General features: G+C 43.7%; 2 protein-coding genes across 2 annotated transcripts in view; one reads left to right on the top strand and one right to left on the bottom strand.

Moving 5' to 3' along the window:
- The window catches only part of higd1a (HIG1 hypoxia inducible domain family, member 1A), a 102492-nt gene that overhangs the window by 54191 nt on the left and 24083 nt on the right, over nt 1-24218 (top strand). The gene's annotated exons all lie outside the window — the stretch shown is intronic.
- On the bottom strand, nt 13975-15983 carry LOC139645656 (5-beta-cholestane-3-alpha,7-alpha-diol 12-alpha-hydroxylase-like). The gene has a single exon (XM_071521438.1). It carries the CDS (start codon nt 15981-15983, stop codon nt 14448-14450), a length of 1536 nt encoding a protein of 511 aa, XP_071377539.1. The 3' UTR covers nt 13975-14447.

Genomic DNA, 24218 nt, shown 5'->3' with positions numbered 1-24218 from the left:
GTGCATGTGTGTGTTGGTATGTAAGCACGTGTGTGTGTGTGCGTGTGTGTGTATGAGTGTGTGTGTGTGGGGGAGAAGAGAGAGAGGGGGAAAAGAACAAAGGGTCATAAACTGAGGCCTTAACGGCGAGGACCGTTATAGGCCTTAGTTTTCCCGAGTTATCACACGGAGTCAAAGTTAACTAGAAGGAAATTATGGAGTTGTGTCCAACAACGGAGATTAGTAGAGCAGTCGAATAGTTAGTAGATAGAGAGAGAGTTATGCGCGCGTTACCAACTTGTTTAGAGCCGGACCGACTCAGTGGTAATTACCAATCAATATACCAAAGGTACAATCAACATCGTCCTCAATAATTCTACTGAGGTAGGTTATTCTGTTTCATACAGTCAATATACGTTGCACACTATTAATAAAGCTAATCTAATTCTGCCCAGATGATTCAGCCTTACTTGGAGCGTCTTTGTGTCTTCACAGTCGTCCTCACTGGTGCGTAATTGTCGGGCCCGCGGTGCGTTGCTTTTGGCCCACAGCCAAACGTCCGTCCGGTACAACTCGTCAGTTGTCCTGGAGTTTGGGGAATTCGGTTGAATTCAAAGTTCGTCGACGGGAGTCGTACGGAGGAAGAGGGAAGCCGGTCGCCTCACGTTCCGCAGGTTACGATTAGATGAATTACTTATAGTAATGTTGGCGCATGTGCGCCTTCCGTTGCAGGAGTTATAGACTAAGTTCGAGTAAAGTTAAACCTTGATCAGAGGCCTAGTACTCGTAGTCTATGGTCCTGGAAGTTCTGCAGAAGTTGTCTCCTTGGTGATCACAGCTGAGCCGCAGTCTAAAGAGATAGAACAACTGTAAACAGCTGTTTATATAGTGTAGATGACGTCACACCTTTGAGCCCACCGGTGCCCAACCCCTTACAGTACAGATGTTTTAAGTGGGGGTCGTGAGGCCTTGTTTGAATGAGCTGAAGGCGGGAGTTTTATGGTCCTTTGTCCCTTTTGGAGCGTGTGGTTCCTACATCCCCCCTTGGTCCTGAGATTGGGGCATTGGTCATAATCCTTAGGAGCACAGTGGCTACACGATCCGTATAGCCAGACTAGGTGGCACTCCTTGATGACAGAAAGGTTAAACAGTTCATACAGGCTGAGAAACATCTGGGCAGTTCTAACTGGCTGAAGCACATCTGGGCAGAAGTAACAACCTTTCTATTTCTACAATCTAGAATAGGAGTAAAACAAATACTATCACTCAACGTGACCTTAAGGCACATAACTAACATTGAGGGTCTATAGCATAGAGGTAGTATCAAGAGAAGATGAAAACAGGTATCACTTCTCTGGCACCGCAGATAAAGAAGATTAGTAGGCTGATTCTTCAAGGTCGGCTATGGCTCGTGGGGAGGTCAAAGGAATAACCCCACAAGGCCTATGCTTAAAGCGATCAGGAATGTTAGTCAGGGAGTTTATTTTGGCATGCAGTGCTTGTATGTATCGGTGGAGCATGTATGCAATGACAGCAGTGATGACCCAGCCACTAAGAAGAAGTCCAAGAGCAGTCATACTAATGGAATGCCCATAGTTAGATGATTTTCTGGCTACAGAATTTAGGAGGGTAGTTCGGAGTCCTGTTTGATCCACACTGAACTGGACAGTTTTAGTGCCATCAGCGAGCAACTGCTCCTGGAGGGAGTAATCTAACTCAAGACTGTGACCGAGAAATGCATCGATCATCTCGATTTCTGTGTCGTATTGGTTTGGGCTGAGATGATGCAAGACAGTGTCTTGTATGTGAACGGTAGCTCCGACTGGAACTTTGATAAAGACTGTTTGATTGGGGATTTTCATCCTAGTGGCTGTGTCATGACGGTCGTAGGATAATGTAATTTCAGTTTCTGGGGTGTTGACGAACCATTTGTCACCAGCTCTTTCAACTCTGGTTTTGGTTACATCATCTCTTACAGACATGTTAGCCAGGCATTTTTGCTCTCTGGTTGAGGCCTTGAGGCCGCATAATCTATCAGTCGTATCCCTAATGAATGGATTGCTAGGGCAGACCCAATGGATATCCTTGGTAAGGCTACACATGTCTAGATTGGGAATGAAGTAGACTGAGGGGTTTTCATCATGATAAGCTAACATAGGTGGTGTTTTAATTTGCACATGTATGTTGTCTCTCCAGAAACCTACATTCAATACTGACTTGAGTCGGTATATGTTCTGCTTTTCAATTATAGGTAGATTGAGTATAAATCCTATTTCCAGGTTTTGAGGATTAACAAAGATAGGGATTGCACTCCCGAGGTTATAGGCTAGGTGTACTTGAGAGGTCTGGACTGCGGTGGTAGTTGCCAGTTTTAGAATGTTTTCAACCATATCAAGAGGTACCAGATAGGAAGGGATTTTTCCGCCACTCAAGCTAGTGACAGAAGAACTGACTTCTCTGAGGAGGTCAAGCATTAGGTCTCGGACAATCTGCACATACGTTACTTCAAATTCTAAAACCTTGGCTAACTTATCGATAGCATGCAGGGAGTTATTGAGGAGCGCTGAATGCATATTGACAGTGAGAATAGTTCCCTGCAAAGTTTTACTGATACTTTGTTGCTGCTGTTGTTGAATTGTAAGTTTTTGCTGGATCTCAGGCATTTCATCTCTCAAGTCGCTCACTTGTTGTCGAATGGTACTCAAACTGACTGTATTTGCGGCAGAAAGTCCTACTGAGAACAGCGACCCGATAGCGGAGGCAGCCATGAATAACCCCCCTAGGAATCGTTTCTGACGTTTTGTGCCACTGAGTTCCTCTTCAGTAACTAGGAACTTCTGGAGTTGTTCGAGGATGTGGACAGTCGTTCGCTGGGCATGATCAATAGTATCCTGGACGCGGGTTGCGGATGACCTTCCATCAGCCATGGAAGGGGGTACCTTAATGTGTTTGCGGTACGTGTCCCAGGGGTCTAGGCGAGTGTAAACTCTTTGTGTGTAGACCCGGCAGTTCGTAAGGAGGAGACCCGAAGCGTCTTGGAGAAGGATGCCCGTGGGAGGTCCTGGTTCCACCACATCGTTGGGCTGTGTTGTTACCCAGTGGATAAGGATGACACCCAGGAGCCAAGTGAGGTTCATCCTGAAATCAATATGGAGCAAGTTACTATTTAATTAAGTTGGGTGATGGGCATTAGTTACATGCAAGTATGTCATGCTGCATGCAACCTAGATAGCAGGTGATGGTGGCTATGATTGGCCATTCACCCCCCTTTGGAAAGTTGATTGCACAAAGGGCCTGATCTGATTAGCGTGGACCCATTTGTATGCGGGCGCTTGGTTTGGTTTTGAGATTCGTAGGCGATAGGCCACTGGGGAGAGTTTATCCACGATCTCGTAAGGGCCGGACCAGTTCGGCAGGAATTTCTTGGGGACCCCTGTTGGTTTTGCAAACCGAAAGTAGAGAACCTTGTCACCGATTTGGTATTCGAGGTCAGAAGTCTTTTTGTCGTAGTAAGACTTTCGCCCTTCCGCGCTAGCCTCAAGATTGGTTTGGGCCCACGAAAAGGTAGCCTGAAGGTGTTTCTGCAGGTCAGCCACGTACTGGTGTGCAGTGTATGTGCTGGTGACGCTAAGGTCCTCTGGTTTGTACAGAAGGTGGAGCGGTAGCGTCATTTGTCTCCCGGTCATCATCTCAAAGGGTGAGACACCGGTCGAGCGGTGCGGGGTTGACCGGATGGCCATCAACACCAGTGGAAGCTTCACGTCCCAGTCCTTACCATTGCTCTTGACATACTTCCTGAGCATGCCCACAACGGTGCGATTGGCGCGCTCGACTTGGCCCGACGACTGGGGGTGATACGCGATGTGAAACTTGGACTCAACAGCCAGCATTTCCCATAATGCGGTCATCACTGTGGAAGTGAAGTGAGTGCCTCGGTCAGAATCGATGGACAGGGGAAGGCCCCAACGGCTGAAAACATGGTTGATCAGCAAGAGTGCCGTGGTTTCAGCTGTGTCATTGGGTGCTGGGAGACACTCAATCCACTTGGTAAAGGCACATGTGACTGTGAGGAGGTATTTGTTACCCCTAGACGACCTTGGGACCGGGCCGACCCAGTCAATCTGCAGATTAGACCAAGGAAAGGTTATTCCCCTGGTTCGCAGGGGAGCTCTATGCAAGGGTTGTGAGGGCTGAAACTGGCAGCAGACTAGGCACCCTTTTACATATTCCGCGACATCCTGGGCCATGAATGGCCAGTAGACCAACGGTTGGAGAGTTTTACAGGTTGCTCTGGCACCTCTGTGTCCTCCACAGGGTGTGTCATGCGCATATAGGATCATTACGCCCCGATGGTCAGTGGGCACAACCCACCGGGGTGTGTTCTGGTCATCGGGGGCATAAACCAGTAGGCCTTTAGCAATTTTTAGGTGCTGTCGCAATTGGTAGAGATGGTTTAGATCTTTAGATTGTTGCAACATTGCCGGTGGAATAGGATGTTTCTGGGGGTCTGACACAAACTGGTAAATGGTCTTGACCACTGGATCTTGTTGCTGCATGCTGACAAGATCTTCATCGCCAGGTTTACGACCCAAACATAAGGTTTGTTGGTCGTTGTTAGGGTTGCTTTGACCCCCGCGGTTTTGACTGCGAGTGACAGCGTTCACTGCACGAGTCTCGGCCTCTGGGAGCCAATCCTCTTGGAATTGCCAGGGGGTACCACTCAGGGCGCCCGCCTTGGCCAGTCGGTCCGCTTCATCATTGCCGTCTTTATCAGGGCCTGGTGTCTGGGAATGTCCTTTGACCTTCTTCCAGTACACTATTATCCCCTGATTTACGACCAGTTTGTCACATGCCAGAAAGAGCTCTGAATGTTTGACCTCTTTTCCCCTAGCATTTCTCATGCTATTCTCTTTCCACACTGGGAAGTGGGTAACGAAGCTGTGCCGAGCATAATTAGAGTCTGAGCAGACAACCAACTCGGTAAGGTTGGCTCTGGCGGCCTGTTGCATGGCGATTAATATCCCAGCAACCTCTGCGTACTGGCTGGTCTTAGACCCAATTCGATATTGTTGTGGTTCATTGGTGGCACGATTTATCCACACAATACCCACTCCAGCCTGGACCTGGCTCTCATGATGGAATGAACAGCCATCCACAAAGACTTTGGGGAGATCCAGGCAGACATTTTCGTCATAGTAGTGATGATTGGAAGGTAAGGAGGGAGTGACCACAGAAAGCGAGGCCTCTGGCTGGTTTTCACAGTCACAATGCTGGCACTCGGCCAATCCCTGCCCTAGGACCATTTTATGGTTCTGGGCGTATTTTACCTCCACCTCGTAACCTTGCAGTGCCATCATCCAAGTCGCAATGCGGCTGTTGGATACTCTGCCTTCTCTCAACCGTTGGCTATTTAGGAACGAGACATGTTGGTGGCATGTCTCAATGATGATTTTCTGTCCCCCCACGTAGCTGCGAAAATGTTCAACTGCCCAGACCGTGGCAAGCAGGGCCTTTTCGCAGTCTGAAAACTTTAGCTCCACATCGTCTAGTGGTTTGCTGGCGTATGCAACCACCCGTTTATCTTGGTCATATTTCTGTGAGAGGGCAGCACTGAGACAGTGTTTCGAGAAGCTAGCCTCAAGGTGGAACGGTTTGTCCTTGTCTGGGTAGGCAAGGCACGGAGCGGAACAGAGGTTTTGCTTTAGTGTTTGGAAGGCCTGTTCCTGAGGCACTTTCCAGGCGAAGACTTTGTCTTTCTTGAGCAGTTCGGTCAGGGGCTTGGCAATTTCTGCGTAGCCTTCGATGAACTGTCGTGAGTAGTTACATACCCCCAAGAAGCTTCGTAACTTAGAGACCATGGTCGGAGCTTTGATATTTTGTATGGCTTGGACTCTCCCGCTCTGGGGTTCAATGCCTTCGGCTCCAACCAAAAGGCCCACGTACTCAACCTTGGTGCGACACCATTGACCTTTGGTCAATGAGAGTTTTGCACCTGCGGTGGAGAGCTGGTTGAGGACATGACGGATTTCAGTCAAATGACCTTGGAAGGTCTGGCTGCGCATCAGAATGTCATCCACGTAGATGAGATTTCCGCGTGCAGCAGCGTCACTCATGGCTTTGTGCAAGAAAATGTTGAACTCGGCCGGTGAGTTTGAGTAACCGAATGGGCATCGGTTCCAGGTAAACTGTCTATTTCCGAAAGAGAAAGCCAACTTGTATTGGTCAACGGGGTCGACCCTCAAAGTCCAAAAGCCATTGGACACGTCAACCGTGGAAAAGAAGCGAGCACCTTTGACTTTGGAAAGTTCAAGATCAAGATGAATCATCGGCCAGCGTGAAAGAGGGATTTGTTTATTCAGGGCTCGGTAGTCGATTGTCAGACGCCACTTTCCTGAAGGTTTAAGTACTGGCCACAACGGTGAGTTGTATGTGGAATTACACTCACGAATGATCCGCTTCTCTAGGAGGGCGTCCAAGATTTCTTGTATGGACTCATAGGCGGCCAAAGGGATCCGATACTGGCGTACGAATGATGAGGGCGCATTGGGATCGGTGGGAATGCGCACCGTGTGGAGGTCAGTGACTCCACAGTCATATGCATCTTTGGAAAAGATGTGTTGGAAATCATAGAACACAGCTTGTAGTTCCTGTCGTTCAACATCGGTCTGCAGAGCGTCAGCTTTTGCAAGTTGTTGTTGCACTTCCGCTTGGAAGCCAGGATAGGGTTCACCTGGAGAAGGGATACTGTCGGCACCTGCCGTCGTGTCGACGTTATGAGCAGAGATGGTATAAACCATCAAGTCATTTTCCTGGTTCAAGTCAACCTTACAGATGGTGTCTCCACCCATGGCTTCATGGGGAACGATGGAGATCATCTTAGTCGGTTGTGTGAGGAGAGTTTCCTCCAGACTTCCAGGTTCCAACAGGGATTCCGGGATCTCGCCAATTACCGGGATGGTGAGCTCAAAATCATGAAAGGAGCTGTCGATTATCAGCCCTAAGGGTTGGCGCGCGGTCACATGTATATTGGTGTTGGTCAGGTTTTGGACAAGCAGGTAAGCGGAACGGTTCTTAAGTTCCAACAGCGGTGTCCCGCAGACCGTTAGGTTGAGCTCAAGGAAGAGAAAAGAGGGTTGGAAAAAGGCACCGGAGCAGTAGAGCTCCTGTCCCTTAAGGATCATGAGCCTGATGGGGACTCCAACCGTTCTAGCAGGGACGATGACGTCAAACTCGCTTGAAACTTGACATGCCTGAGGAATGGTTTGACCTGAGCGCATGCACTCGGGGCTCGCCGTCAGTTGAGCGTTTTTGGTACTTGCTTGAGACAAGAGGACGTGGTTAATCATGTCCAACTGTGCTCCCAACCGAACAAGAATGTCGGCCCCCAGGTAGATGGAGTGGGACAGCTGAGGAACCACGCTCATGAAATGAAAAAGTTGCCTTTTCCCAACTTGGAGTGAGAGGGCACAGATGCCAATCCCTTTGACTGGGGTCTGGGGATAAGTAGCTGACAGCAGCCGGTGGCTTTTCTTTACAAAAGGTGGGCGTGATTCATTCTGGTTTAATCGACAGTACAGGCTCTCACTAACAGCAGATTTCTCTGACCAAAGTGTTAGGATAGTATCTGGAACTTTCATTCCATTTGCCTGGATGCCATTAGTGATGAAGGGGCTGTAGAGGGAGGTTTTAGAACCCCCCAACGCACAGAGAAATGACTCATGGTCAGCTAGGGCAGGTGTCGGAGGTGGGGTTTTCGCGTCGATCAAGGGAGCAGGCTCCCGAGCCTCGTCCTCTGATTCTAGCTTTATCCCTTCAACGTCTGACTCGGTCAAGGCGTGACTTGTAGTAGCAAGAGGGCTTTGGGGCTTTTGACTAGACACCACTGCGGCGCACGGCGAAGGCCTTTTGAGCTTTACTGAGCTGACGGGTTTTGGGATGGCGAGTTGGGCCCACAGTTGTCCATGACGACAGTCAATTAGTGGGGCCAGTCTATCAAGCAGATCTTGTCCGATCAACAGTTCCTCTGTGTCGAAAGAGGAGATGTACACTGGATGTGTGATTTTCATCTCCTGGAAGCCAAATTCTAACCAAACTCGCTGAGTGAGGGGAGCTTGGTTTTGCGTGTAACTTGTAATGTTTATCTTACAATTTTCGACTTTGGGGTTTTGGAAGGCAGACCTCATTGATTGAGTGACTTCAGTGAAGGTGGTGAGACACATCAAGCTAATCTCTGACCCGGTGTCGAGTAAAGCGTTTATTCGAAGGACGCCTTCGATCAAGACTGAAGTGTAGATGCGTTTGGCATTTCCTTTGTGGACCAGGTCGCCAAGAAACTGCAAAAGAGGGGCAGACTGAGTGACTGACAGAACCGAGAGGGGTTGGTCAGTTTCTGAGGAGTCATGGCGCTCCTCAGAGGGTTCCCTTCCCCAACCGACCAGGTAAACCTTTGGCGGTGAGGGAGGGGTCTCTCGGCTTAGTCATGCGATCGGAGAAGCACCATCATCTTTGTCAGTGTGGTTCTTTGAGTTCTTTGGTGCTGGGCCGGCGATGGAAGGCATCCCCTTTTTGAACTCCACAATAAAGTATTTAATGGAGTCAAGTTCAGCTTTAAGCTGTGTGTTGGTGATGGGTGTTTGTCCATCCCGTCTGTTTTGGCGGTTCTGGCTGTAGCCACGTTCGCCTTGTCTTCCTTTAAAGGAATAGCCCCGATTGGCCATCATTTCATCTCCCTTCTTTTGGGCTTTGATCTGCTTATCTTTAGCATTCCTTGTCTCGCGACGGCCCGATCGACTCCAGTTAACATTAGCACCAGAGTTTTTAGTGGAGGGCGGTTCGGAGCCCTCCAGTTCTAGCCGAGGGTTTCCAAACGATTGGACTTCAAGGACCCGGGAATCTTCTTCTCGTCGGTCGGCCGTCCGAATGACTGTTTCCCAAGCCATCTGAGCTAATTTTCGGATTTCCCGCATGTCTGGAGTGCCATGTCGGCACATGAGTGTAACGTGTGTACGTACACAAGGATGAAGGTTGTGGAGGAATAATGACCGAAATCCACGATCGTTTTCAATGCCTGGTGCATTGCTGCCTTGGAAGTATGCGTTCTTCAGTCGCCTATAGTAGGCTCGAGGGGGTTCTGAACGCTTCTGGGTTATCTGAATGGCCGAGATGGTAGCTGATGTTTCGTCAGCAAAGGAAGAAAATTCCTCCGTCATGACTTTACGAAGTCGACGGAAGTTATCCCGAATGGAAAGAGGTTGGGACTCAATAAACGCATGGGCAGCCCTAGACGTGGTTTTCCAAATAAGTTTGAGTTTTTCACGCGACGTGGCGTGAGGTAAGTCAGAAAGACAGTGTTCGATCTCTCTAAAATAGTCTTCCACGTTATGCTTACCGTCCTCTGGGTCAAAGCGTTCTATGTCTTTGGCTAGCGAGTCCAGCTGTCGCACGCGGAGACCCGTAGGTGGGTCTGGTACTCCGCGTGGGAGATCACTATCTGAATGGCTGGACTCGGAGTCATCTTCAAACGGGCGCGAGGATGAGCGGTGACGACCACGTTCATAGTCTTGATACCTAGGAGGAGAGAGTGATACGTCCCTGTGGTACTCGCGATATGGTCTTTCTAGCCTCCTTCGGGAGGTTGAAATGGGGCTGTATGACCTCTTCTCACGGCGCGAGGAGGAGTAACGGGGACCCTGAGGGCTATCAGACCTTACCCTGTTTCTGGAGGGTGAGGTGAAGTGCACCTCGTTGTCTCTGCGGGAGGACAAGGGCTGTGATGTACGTCGGTGGCTCTCTGCCGAGCGCCCCCTGGTGGAGGGTGCGAAGGAAGACGCAGTGAAACGAGCCAAGTCACGGCGGGTGTGGTAGTCCTCAGTATCGGTCCCAGAGTCGCCGTTTCTGGGTTCTTTAGAAAGGTTCGGTAGGGACTCATTTCCTGTTGGAGTGAACTCATTCTCTACCCTGGAATGAGCCGCATTAGTCCTCTCGGGAACTTCACTTACCAGACTGAGCTCGCGTTTCAAGCGGCGGGTGTCTTGACTGAGCATTCTTACCTCTGCGTGTAAGTTCCTGTTTTCCTCCTGTAGGCTTGTTAGTTCTAAATTCATAGCTCGGTTATGAAGTAAAAACAGCCTACCCATGGCCTCTTGTACGGTAATATTTGTACCTCGGGGTTCTTGTACACGTTGGGTTAGGAGGTTAATCTCTTCCTGACAATCGTCAGGTGAGAGTTGTTCTATCTCATTCTTGTCTGCTTCAGGCAGTCTAATGAGTTGTGCCACAAATTCAGAAATAGGGATCCTCTCTAGTTCGGGGAGGTCCCCTCTTGCATCTCCAGTGGCCTGAGAGGCCGGGTTACTCATTGTACGAGTTTAGTTTGTATGCGAGGAGATGAGAAGTAGGGTACTCTGTACCCACTAGTGAATGTGTCACTCAAATGTAGCTTAGGCCGTAAGCAGTAAGCTAAAAGAGGGCGGTTAAAACCGCTGGTGAGCGCAAACTGAAAAAAAAAAAGAAAAAGTTTTGACAGCGCTGCAACAAAATGCACAGGTGGGGCAGCACACTGTGTATCACTTTGAGCGGGAAATTGCCAAGACTAATTGCAATTTTTCTCACTACAGACTACTAACAGTGTTCTGCTGTATTGCCAGCCAAAGGTTACTTGTTTAAGGCAGCCAGACTGTATTGGGTAATTTACTGAAAGTTATAGGTTATGACCTGTATACTTATTAATTTTACCATGTAGTATTGTTAGTTCCTACCAAATGACTTAAAAGGGGAAAATTATTTATTATAGTTTATAATTAGAGTGGTTACACACTTATTGTTGGTTGATATTTTCCCGAGAGAATTTACAAACTATCACCACAGTACAGCTGTCTGTAAGCACAGTTGTATTCTACCTTTAAAAGGTCGGGGTAGTAGAAATGTCGCCCCCTGGCGGTAGGTTTGGGGATTGTTTAATTCTAAGGGAAATAGGTTTTATTACTCTTTTATTTTATTGTTATAGTTATTATAATTCAAATGTTCAGGGAAGCCAACAATACTATACCTCACACGGGGCACCAATGATGTAGGTACAGCAGGGTTAAATTAAATCAGTCTCATAAAATTTAATTTCAGATCTGGGATTTCAATTTATTTTAGGAAATTGTCCCAAATTCTGATAAAAGTGACTTAAATTGATTTAGATACTATACCTAGTGTTATAGGTATGTTATCCTATCAATTCAAGGGTTGAAGGTCTATAAATTCTCAAATAGCAGAGGATGGCTTCAATGAACAAATGAAGACAATAAACAAATCACTATGCATCAATGAATCAGATTTATTGTACTAAAGATGTATCACACAGTAACAATTAACACAATTCAAGAGCAGGTTTCTAACACACAGTAATTATTATAACACTAAATCTAAGAATAACACAACAACGAATATATGTCTCCAATGGGAGCGTTTAGGGAGGGATGTGTGTGTGTGCGCGTGTGCATGTGTGTGTTGGTATGTAAGCACGTGTGTGTGTGTGCGTGTGTGTGTATGAGTGTGTGTGTGTGGGGGAGAAGAGAGAGAGGGGGAAAAGAACAAAGGGTCATAAACTGAGGCCTTAACGGCGAGGACCGTTATAGGCCTTAGTTTTCCCGAGTTATCACACAGAGTCAAAGTTAACTAGAAGGAAATTATGGAGTTGTGTCCAACAACGGAGATTAGTAGAGCAGTCGAATAGTTAGTAGATAGAGAGAGAGTTATGCGCGCGTTACCAACTTGTTTAGAGCCGGACCGACTCAGTGGTAATTACCAATCAATATACCAAAGGTACAATCAACATTGTCCTCAATAATTCTACTGAGGTAGGTTATTCTGTTTCATACAGTCAATATACGTTGCACACTATTAATAAAGCTAATCTAATTCTGCCCAGATGATTCAGCCTTACTTGGAGCGTCTTTGTGTCTTCACAGTCGTCCTCACTGGTGCGTAATTGTCGGGCCCGCGGTGCGTTGCTTTTGGCCCACAGCCAAACGTCCGTCCGGTACAACTCGTCAGTTGTCCTGGAGTTTGGGGAATTCGGTTGAATTCAAAGTTCGTCGACGGGAGTCGTACGGAGGAAGAGGGAAGCCGGTCGCCTCACGTTCCGCAGGTTACGATTAGATGAATTACTTATAGTAATGTTGGCGCATGTGCGCCTTCCGTTGCAGGAGTTATAGACTAAGTTCGAGTAAAGTTAAACCTTGATCAGAGGCCTAGTACTCGTAGTCTATGGTCCTGGAAGTTCTGCAGAAGTTGTCTCCTTGGTGATCACAGCTGAGCCGCAGTCTAAAGAGATAGAACAACTGTAAACAGCTGTTTATATAGTGTAGATGACGTCACACCTTTGAGCCCACCGGTGCCCAACCCCTTACAGTACAGATGTTTTAAGTGGGGGTCGTGAGGCCTTGTTTGAATGAGCTGAAGGCGGGAGTTTTATGGTCCTTTGTCCCTTTTGGAGCGTGTGGTTCCTACAACACACATACATACATACATACATACACACACACATATAAACATCGCACAAAAAGTTCGGAACTTTGTGTTTGGTAGATTATTTCTCTGTTGCAACAATGCTTCTTGGCAATACATTTTATACCGTTGGAAAGCCTGTTTATTTCCCTTTTAAATGGAGCCTCATTTGTAAGGAACATGCATTTGTGGGATGAGCAGCACAGCTGAGTATGTGGGTTGCGCTCATGTAAAATTTGCCAAATCTTCTCTGCCAATGCCAAACAGCTTATTCTGCTGTTGCTATTGACTCAACCGCAAACTATATTAGACAGACAGACAGACAGACAGATATCACTGTTTAAGGGAAGGTTTTTTATGATGTACTGCACATGCTGTACCAAAAGAACAAACAGTAATTGCAAAATAGATTAAACATAACTACTGCAATCCTTTGGATCTTTGAACTTTGATTCAAACACAACACACAGAAGCTAGACTGATGTGGCTCAAATTGTTTATTCTCATTACTGTAAATGACCAAACATTTGACCATGAATATGTCAATGAAAAAATATAATTTCAAGAATTTAAAACCTAATTTAAATTGAAAAGATTATTTCACAGACTCACAGGTAACACCAGCAATGGGCCATCAAGGTAAGGCCACAGCCAGATAAGCACTATGTAGCAGTCTGCTGCATAGACATGTATGTCCTGGAACAACGCAAGTCACTTCCAGAAACATTTTACAAAAAGTGAACAAAATAGAAGTGAAGAAATGTGCATAGCACCTGCTCTCCACTCATCATTACTTGTACAGCTGTAAAAGTAACTTTCTGACTTTAAGTCAGTTGCCCCTCCATGCAGAGTGGACAGCAGGCGCTATTGGATATTTCTGGGAGAAGTGAGGTGACATGGCCATTTATTTTTCTGGTTTTCAAGACCTGTACCATGTGCATTGTAACAGTGTATTATTATACTTTGTATGCATTGTTTCCGGTGCTGTTCTGGAAAACATGCCAAGATGCTTTAAAAGAAATTTAGGAGGTGCAGGGGCATAATTGACTGCACTGAGATTTTTATAGAAAGACCAAGTAATCTGAATGCAAGAGCACAAACGTGGTCCCATTACAAACACAACAATACTGTAAAATACTTAGTGGGCATGACACCTGCAGGAGCAATATCATTCTTGTCCCCTGGCTGGGGTGGGCGAGTATCAGATAAGCAAATAAGTGTAGAATCAGGGTTTTTGCAACTATTGGAGACAAATGATCAAGTGTTAGCTGATAGGGGTTTTTTGATCAAAGATGAACTTGCTGCATATGGTGCAAGCTTGTGTATTGTTGTTCAGATTGTCTGTGGTGTGCACACTGTGGAATGTAGTACTGGTTATCCTACCAGCCCTGTGTGAGCGCCAGTCCTGAGATTTAGATTGCTGTCTAGTGGTGGATTCAAGTCTGTCACACTGATCACGCTAATCTGCAAACATAAGAATAGAAAAAAGAACATCAGGATACGAAAGCGTCTAAAAAATACAGTGTTTACCTCTTCCAGATCAAATATATAATTTGCCTCAGTATCATATTACATTTCAGGATACAATAGCATTAAAAATAGCGTCTAAAACTTACACTGGTTACCTCTTCCAGAGACTAATACAATTCCAGACTTCTTACTAAGCAGCATATCATTATCCTTAATTTGTCCTTCCCATGGCATCGTATATTTTGTTATAATGAAAGGGAAATAGGCCTACTTCTATGGAATTATATATATTAGCAATAACCATTTGTATAGATTTTTAAAGCTGCAATGTACTGTCAAACAAAATGAACATGAGATAATGGTTATTAACACATGGTGAAAACACAAATGATTCTTAACTGAGCAATCTCATGTTTTCAACAAAGATAAAAGTTACTGAGACAATCAACCTCAGATAATTGATATTTTATCAGAAAAACAGCATCCACTCTGTGGTGGTCGATTCAAAATCTGAGTCTGTATCTAAACTCAATGTCTCTGGCGGGCTGCATAGATCCAAAGCCCCATCGTTTGATGTCAATATCAGGTATCTTCTCATCAGGATTCTTCAGCTCAAAGTCAAAGTAGATTAACATGAGGAAAACAAACTGCTTCAGCTCATTGGTGGCAAAGAAGCGCCCAGGGCACATGGAGACCCCAGCACCCCAGGGCATTTTGAAATACTTCACCTTCTTCCCTGCTTTGTAAAAGTCTGTTTTCTTGGTCCCATCTGGATTAAGAAAGCGGTCATATTTGAATGAAAGCGGGTCAGGGTGGACTTCCGGGTCAATGTGAACGGCACTGTAAGGAAAGAGCGACATTCTGTCGCCCTCGCGAATACAGTACTCACGGCCATCGGCCATCTTGAAGGTCATATCCTGGAGTACGGCCCTGGTGAGGATAGGTGCAGCAGTCAGCCGGAGGGTCTCTTCTATAGCGCTGTCCAGGATTGGTGTTTTCAGCAGCATGTCACGGGTCAGGTTGATGAGAGGGCCACCACGCCGGACTTCCTGCCCAGTTTGCTTCAGGACCTCCTCTGCCTCCTCCTTGACAGCCCTCATAGCTTCCGGGTGCTTCGTGAGGTAGAGGAGCAGCCAGAATGCAGCAGGCCCTGTGTTGCCCTGGGAGGCCCACAGAAGCGAGAACATATACCTGTTTTGCATGAACTCCTTCATCCCATGCTCCTCTCTCACCTGCTGCATGTCCCACACCCAACCACTGATGTTGTCCTTGGTCTTCAGCTTTGGAACTGACAGAGTGTTCCAGAAGAGCCTCTTTAGCCTCTCCGCCTCCATCTTTTCTCTAGGTGGCAGGACCCCATAGGCCAGTCCAGGGAAGAGTTTGTCATATTTCCGAAACTCATAAAATAGTGCCTCTGATTCTACTCTGTCTCTCTCTCTGGCTTTCTCCACACTCCCTGATGTCTTGGCTGTCTCATTGCCAAACAGAGCTAGGTAGCCAGCCCTAAACACAATATTGTAGCTGTACATAAACAGTCCGCCCTCTATCCAGGTCTTGTGGTCTTCCCCTGAGCCTACACTGTGCAGCATTACGTTCTGCAAATTACTCATCATGGCTTGCGTCATTACTACCAGTCCATCCCCCATTAAGTGCTTGTTACTGGACAGCTGGAGAAACTTGTGGTTGTTCTCCATACCTTCATAACCAAAGACTCTGACTACCAGTTGCTCTGCAAACTTGGTGAAGTCCAGTTTTGTACGAGCCTCCTTAACAAACGCTCCAAAAGATAGAGGGTCCATGAGGAAGGTGAAGTAAAACCCTCCCAGCTGTACTGTGAATATATCCCCATGCTTTTGCCTCATCCTCTCTAGGAACTTTGCTGTGTCCCTGCGAAACTCCAAGACATGGCCCAGCCAGGGGATGAGTCCCTTATCCAAAGGGGGTTCTCCTGGGCGCCGCTGTCGAAATGCACCTAGAAGGTACAGCCCTCCAATTATAGAGGCAAGCACAGCAAGTAGGATCGCCAGCAAGAATCCCATGGCTCTTTCTCCTTGCAGCCACAGAATGATCTGGAAGCGAAGCTCAAATTCCTTTGTGATAAAGACACTATGCTCCTCCCCCTTGCGTGATGGAACAGTTTTATCATTCCTGGAACAAAGGAAGTACTAAGGAACACTTAACATTTTTTATTAAAAGTATTAAAAGAGGAATATTTACAATCAAGTTCATTTACTTGTGGAAATTAGAACAAGTTTGTTGTAAATACATGTGACAACTAAATTTATTTTTTTTCCCCAATAAAGTAGATTCACTTCGCACTGTGCAATTAAAGCATTTATATTATATGGAGAAGAGGGGATATTCAATTTACTGTAAACATACAAGTTAACATAAATCAAACCAATGAGGTCACAGGTAGTATCTTTCATGCATACATGTGCAGTAAAGCTATATTGCCTCAGCACAAATCACAATATGTTATTGAAATCTCTTATAACAAAATCCATTACTTACACTGAAGTTCACATCCATGACTAAATTTGGATGTAGATATTGTGACTATAATGACATCACAGATCACTATAACGACATCACTGATCATGATTACATTCTCTGAAAAAAAAAAAAAGAGTTATAGCTAGCTTGTCTAGTGTATCTCAAAAGTGTATATCAAAAGGTCAAAATGACTTCAAGTCAAGGTATAATTGGTATGGTGATAAAACTGGTGGCTCTTAGCTTAACTGACAGCTCATCATTCAGCTGAGGTGTTGTAAAAGTCTGGCTACTTTACTAACAATCTGGGGTCTCAAAATGGCCTCAAAATGAATCTCAGGAAATGTGGAAAATGTGGCTGAGTGAAGGTATAGTGCTTGTGCCATGGTCCATCTTTGGAAAAATCTGGTAGCTTGTTAAAGTCATGTGAAATGAGTTTCTGATAAGGGAAGCACAGCTCATGTGACAAAGTCATATCTAGCAATAGGTCATTGTTTCCTGCTATTTACCACTTTTTGTGCTTAGAGATGGGAAGAGTTGTGTTTGAAATGTTATTTACTTTCATGTAAGTTGAAAGGAAATCACCAAGTCATTTATAAGATACCTTTGAGGTCGGTATTGTTTAAAATAAAACATACATTATATATATATATATATATATATATATATATATATACACACATACATACATACATACATACACACACACATATAAACATTGCACAAAAAGTTCGGAACTTTGTGTTTGGTAGATTATTTCTCTGTTGTAACAATGCTTCTTGGCAATACATTTTATATCGTTGGCAAGCCTGTTTATTTCCCTTTTAAATGGTGCCTCATTTGTAAGGAACATGCATTTGTGGGATGAGCAGCACAGCTGAGTATGTGGGTTGCGCTCATGTAAAATTTGCCAAATCTTCTCTGCCAATGCCAAACAGCTTATTCTGCTGTTGCTATTGACTCTTGTTTGGTGGATTGGATGATTGAAGTCTATCAGTAACAAGGAAGAAACAAGACATATTGGCAATTTTACAATTTATTCATTTAACAAACAGTCAGGAGCCTCAGTAGCGTGTGGAAGAACCATACACAGCCACAACAGCCTGGCACCTCCTCCTCACCAGGCTGGTCACCAGCCTGGTCACACACTGCTGTGGGATGGCATTCCACTCCTCAACCAGGATTTGTCGCAAGTCAGCCGACGTGGTTGTGTCGGTCACTCTAGCACGAACAGCACGCCCAAGCTGATCCCATAAGTGTTCAATTGGGTTGAGGTCAGGACTGTTGGCAGGCCGTTCCATTCTCTCTACTCCCAAATTCTGGAGGTAGTCTCTCATAAACCCCGCTCTGTGGGGGCGAGCGTTGTCATCTTGGAGGATGGAGTTCGGTCCCAGACTGTGGAGATACGGGATCGCCACCGGTTGCGGAATCTCATCTCGATATCTCTCTGCGTTGAGATCGCCTCCAATGATGACAAGCCTCGTTTTTCCAGTGATGGAGATGCCGCCCCACACCATCACACCGCCTCCACCAAAAGGTGTTACTCTATCGGTGCAGCGATCAGCATAGCGTTCTCCCCGTCTTCTCCACACTTTGACCCTACGATCCGACTTCCGTAGGCAGAATCTGGACTCAGCGCTGAACATAACGTTCCTCCACATGTTCAGGTTCCAGTGCAGGTGACAATCAGGTACCTGATTGTCAGCACCTGGAGGTACCGGAAGCTCAAAACAAGAGTCAATAGCAACAGCAGAATAAGCTGTTTGGCATTGGCAGAGAAGATTTGGCAAATTTTACATGAGCGCAACCCACATACTCAGCTGTGCTGCTCATCCCACAAATGCATGTTCCTTACAAATGGGGCACCATTTAAAAGGGAAATAAACAGGCTTTCCAACGGTATAAAATGTATTGCCAAGAAGCATTGTTACAACAGAGAAATAATCTACCAAACACAAAGTTCCGAACTTTTTGTTCGATGTTTATATCTATGTGTGTATATAAAAAAAATATATATATACACACACATACACACACAGCAGTTTTTTCACATAGAAAATACTTTTTTTGAATAAGCAAAAGTCTGTAAAGAAATGACTCAAGGAAACTCACATCCCATACAAACAGCAAAACTGCATGGGCATAATAACACTTGAGCTTTATATCTTCTCATTTAGAATAGGCGATATAATGGGTCCTTGTGCCATGGTCCATCTTTGGAAAAATCTGGTAGCTTGTTAAAGTCATGTGAAATGAGTTTCTGATAAGGGAAGCACAGCTCATGTGACAAAGTCATATCTAGCAATAGGTCATTGTTTCCTGCTATTTACCACTTTTTGTGCTTAGAGATGGGAAGAGTTGTGTTTGAAATGTTATTTACTTTCATGTAAGTTGAAAGGAAATCACCAAGTCATTTATAAGATACCTTTGAGGTCGGTATTGTTTAAAATAAAACATACATTATATATATATATATATATATATATACACACACATACATACATACATACATACACACACACATATTTATATCTATGTGTGTATATAAAAAAAATATATATATATACACACACATACACACACAGCAGTTTTTTCACATAGAAAATACTTTTTTTGAATAAGCAAAAGTCTATAAAGAAATGACTCAAGGAAACTCACATCCCATACAAACAGCAAAACTGCATGGGCATAATAACACTTGAGCTTTATATCTTCTCATTTAGAATAGGCGATATAATGGGAACACTGAACATATTTAGTGAATGTAGTAGCAGCAGCAGCAATAGTGGCATGAAGTAGCAGTGGTAGAAGTATTTCACCAAGGATTGAGATGTTCATGCCTGCCACCTCCTGTAGTGACACTACAAGCCACCAGAGTATGTCTGTTTTAACATTAAATGGCTGTGCTTGACCATCTAGAAGTCCATTTTAGTTATCTACAAATGCAATTTGACTTAAAACATTGAATAAAACCTTTAAAAGTCAATAGACTTTTTTAAGATATTTTTGAATGAATAAACTGTTAATGAGTCATAATTCTGAGATATCTGAAAATATAATTTTGACTAGTCAAAACAGAATTGCAGATATCTCCAGCCATCATGTGTGTGTGACGAGCCAATTGAAGATATCTGTGACGTCATTACAGATATCTTAAAAGATATTTTGACTAGTCAAAACATAATTACAGATATCTTTAATTGTTATTCTTACTAGTCAGATTGTTATTGCACACACACACACACACACGAGAGAGATATTGTAGCCTATGCTTGTGCTTGGACAAAACAAAAACACAGGGACAGTGGGCCAACCACAATAAAGTCAATCATCCACAGTCATAATTTTCAAGAATGAGCCTCTACCATTACACAAAAAAAAAGAAAAAAAAAAAAGAAAAAAACCCAATATTGTAACACCAATACCATACACACACATACTCTATATTAGACAGACAGACAGACAGATATCACTGTTTAAGGGAAGGTTTTTTATGATGTACTGCACATGCTGTACCAAAAGAACAAACAGTAATTGCAAAATAGATTAAACATAACTACTGCAATCCTTTGGATCTTTGAACTTTGATTCAAACACAACACACAGAAGCTAGACTGATGTGGCTCAAATTGTTTATTCTCATTACTGTAAATGACCAAACATTTGACCATGAATATGTCAATGAAAAAATATAATTTCAAGAATTTAAAACCTAATTTAAATTGAAAAGATTATTTCACAGACTCACAGGTAACACCAGCAATGGGCCATCAAGGTAAGGCCACAGCCAGATAAGCACTATGTAGCAGTCTGCTGCATAGACATGTATGTCCTGGAACAACGCAAGTCACTTCCAGAAACATTTTACAAAAAGTGAACAAAATAGAAGTGAAGAAATGTGCATAGCACCTGCTCTCCACTCATCATTACTTGTACAGCTGTAAAAGTAACTTTCTGACTTTAAGTCAGTTGCCCCTCCATGCAGAGTGGACAGCAGGCGCTATTGGATATTTCTGGGAGAAGTGAGGTGACATGGCCATTTATTTTTCTGGTTTTCAAGACCTGTACCATGTGCATTGTAACAGTGTATTATTATACTTTGTATGCATTGTTTCCGGTGCTGTTCTGGAAAACATGCCAAGATGCTTTAAAAGAAATTTAGGAGGTGCAGGGGCATAATTGACTGCACTGAGATTTTTATAGAAAGACCAAGTAATCTGAATGCAAGAGCACAAACGTGGTCCCATTACAAACACAACAATACTGTAAAATACTTAGTGGGCATGACACCTGCAGGAGCAATATCATTCTTGTCCCCTGGCTGGGGTGGGCGAGTATCAGATAAGCAAATTAGTGTAGAATCAGGGTTTTTGCAACTATTGGAGACAAATGATCAAGTGTTAGCTGATAGGGGTTTTTTGATCAAAGATGAACTTGCTGCATATGGTGCAAGCTTGTGTATTGTTGTTCAGATTGTCTGTGGTGTGCACACTGTGGAATGTAGTACTGGTTATGCAGTCCATGGTTATCCTACCAGCCCTGTGTGAGTGCCAGTCCTGAGATTTAGATTGCTGTCTAGTGGTGGATTCAAGTCTGTCACACTGATCACGCTAATTTGCAACACCCGTCCCTAGAAGGGCTTTTGTGAAAATAAGAGATTAAAACAGTGAGGTAAAAAGAAGGTAAACCGAGTACAGCAAGATACAATAAAGCACAAGGTAAAAAAAAAAAAAAAAGAGGAAAAAAAAGGTAAACTGAGTACAACAAGATACCATGAAACACACATTTAGTAGTAACATAACTACAGAAAACTAGACATTTTCTTTGTTGTTAAGTTTGTTGCTAAATTAACCAGGATTTGGTAACTCTCTTAAAAGTGCCCCACCTCTCTTTACAGAATTTTAATTTTACAGAAAAAATGTGTTAGATTAATTAATCACTCTAACCGCCACTAGCCCCACTTTAAATTGATCATACTGTCCATTTTTAATATCAACATCAATCTGACCCAATCAACATCAACATCAGTATATGTAATTTGTTCCTTTCATCTACAAATATCACCCTAAACTCCTTCCTAAACCTTCCAAAGATCTATTCTGCCTTATTTCCCAAGTACACACATACAGCACTAGACACGCCAATAATATTCATCTCCCTTTCTTTTGTTCGTCCCATTGCCAGTTTTCAATTCGGTACAGAGGAGCACAGCTTTGGAATAAGTAGGCTACACATCCAATTTAAAATCAGCAATCTTTTTATCAAGATTTATTTTATAACTTCCTTGTTTTGTTACTAATGTTGTACTGTTTATTTAGGTGGGATACACCATAAGCGCCTTGGGGGTTTTTAATCTCACCTGCACAATTGGCTCTGATTTGCTGTTGTTGTCTTCTTCTGTTTCAGTGCGCAAACAAATAAAATAAAAATAAAATAAATACAGTGAAGTGACTGACATTGATCAACAACACTTGCCAACCTCTGCTGATATATTATGGTGATTTTGTGCAACGAGCCAGTAAAATATTATACTGACTATTGCGAAAATGATAAAGAAAATATTTAAGACATTTGGGAACCATATTTCAGACTTTTTAATGGCATTTAAGGCCTTGATTTTTTCAAAATTGATTTAATACTTTTTCATACTTTTTAATGACTCACGGATACCCTGAACGAAACACAGTCAGTTTCTTAAGGTGAAGGGCAAGAGAGGTTGGAACAAAAATGCCAATAAGGTTCCTCCCAGACCAGGGCAGTTCAATTTTGGGAGTTTCACTTCTTCTCTGAGAGACAGAGACAAAGAGACAGAGAGAGAGAGAAGAGAGAAAGGTTAGCCCACACATCACAATTTAACTGTGTCTCTTACTTGGTGGGGAGAGAAGCGTTAGTCCAGCCACCATCTGTCCTTTCCTGTCCAACGTCTCCCTATGCAGGTATTCTGATTCAATGATGAATCCAAGCTGGAGGCGGTTCTGGAAGTGGTGCGCTGTCCTGGTCTCTGGCCCCCTCCATTGGTGGCATCTGTGTGTTGCCGAGAGGGAAAGCCACATTGCATTTCTACAAAACAGTGCTCTACTGATAAAGTATATTGTGCCTTTGTATATCAAAAATGAAAATATGAAAAAAACAAACTTGTCTCTCCTTGATATCAACCAGTCCTTCAAGTGTTTAATGGTGATGTAAGGAGGGACCCGCTGCTTTATTTCGTTACAGTAAGATAAATTGCCTTGTGAGTACTTTATGCAAGACAGAAGAACCATTCAATCGTGATTTTGAATAAGCTTTGCCACTCATAAGTGAATAGGAGATAACTTTCTAAGAATTTTACATTTTCCTATAATGAATAATCTCACCTCTGCTCTGTAACGAGGATCATCCTCAGAAAAAGATAACTGACCACTATGTGCTCCATGTCTGACGAGCACTGGATCAGTCCTGCTGAATGAGAGCTGAGTGAGACTTTATTTATATAGCATGCTTGGAAACCAAGGGTTACAAAGTGCACACACACATATACACTTAAATTAACTGACTTGAAACATAATAAAAATAGCCTAAAATCAACTTGGCCCTCTCTGTCGACATGATGACATTGCTCAGATAATTGTTCAGGGCTGCATGCCACATTTTGTAAAATTAAGCAAATCTTAGAAAGTCAGCTTCATCTTTAAGCATCAAAGAATTCCAAAACGCTGATATAATATGATGTATAACACATTCATTGATTAATTAGTCTTCATATGACTTAATTGTGAAAACACCATGTTGCATCACTAAAAAATCTTACAAAACATAACAGTTTCAATAGTTGGTATACCAACATGGATTTCCAAAGTATGTAAGTTGTATGCAAATTTGTTGAGGTCAAAAAAGAAGAAGAAAAAAAAAGAACTTAATTTGTGTTGTAAATCACTTTTGTGCATAAGAAACGCCTGTGGTTGAGTTTACCGTCAGTCACACTCATAACTGGAATTATGGTGTTTTGAACCACTAGCTCCAAACAGTGTATACACAACACAAACACATGGTAAGATAAAAACCTGGCAAATGACACTACTGATTCTCAGGCCTCTGACTTCAACCAATATATGAACTATTCCAATTGAACACAAATGCTTGTATAAGTAGAATCTATTGTTTATGCATATAAAATAAACAACTCCACACTATAAGAGCCTCCAGCAGAATCCACAGTGAAAATGGATAACGAAAGGCTGTACCTACCTGCCCATGTAGATTAGGCTTTATGGTAGAGCATCCTGGGCGGGCATCCAGAGGCATCGTTTCACTGCTTAGGCTCAGAAGCAGGATGACAGAGACAATTTGTCATTTTTCTTCAAAACCACACGGTTTGATTGACAAGTGATCTCTGGGAAATATAGTGCAAAAGCACCAAAAATGTCGCAAAAAAACCCCAAAACATAGATCTTGCATATCACCACTTTGTATATGACTATTTGATGAGCAAATGCTGCATAGCTAAAAACTTTGTGCCTTACTTTGCTGGTATTTCCTCAAGTATGTTATGGAAAATCTCCACACACATCTCTTCTGTAGGATGCCAACTTCCAACTCCCCAGAGATAAGAATGACCACAATCTGGAAGATCTGCAGTCTGAGGAGGGAATGACAGCAGGTGGAAGGATCAAAAAATCTCTTTGACTAAAACTGGTCAAGTGATGATAGGGACATTGATGTTTGATTTATATTCCAATTATATTCCTAATGTATTCAGTTTAATTCAGTTTATTTCATTCCCATTGGGGCAATTGTTTTAT

This window comes from Centroberyx affinis, unplaced genomic scaffold (genome assembly GCF_046629955.1).
Source record: "Centroberyx affinis isolate AG114_WGS23_722 - 3 ecotype Tasmania unplaced genomic scaffold, CSIRO-AGI_Caff_v1 ptg000888l_1, whole genome shotgun sequence".
NCBI lineage: Eukaryota > Metazoa > Chordata > Actinopteri > Beryciformes > Berycidae > Centroberyx > Centroberyx affinis.
The sequence above is the reverse complement of the archived record's forward strand: the minus strand, read 5'-3'. Positions and strand labels throughout refer to the sequence as shown.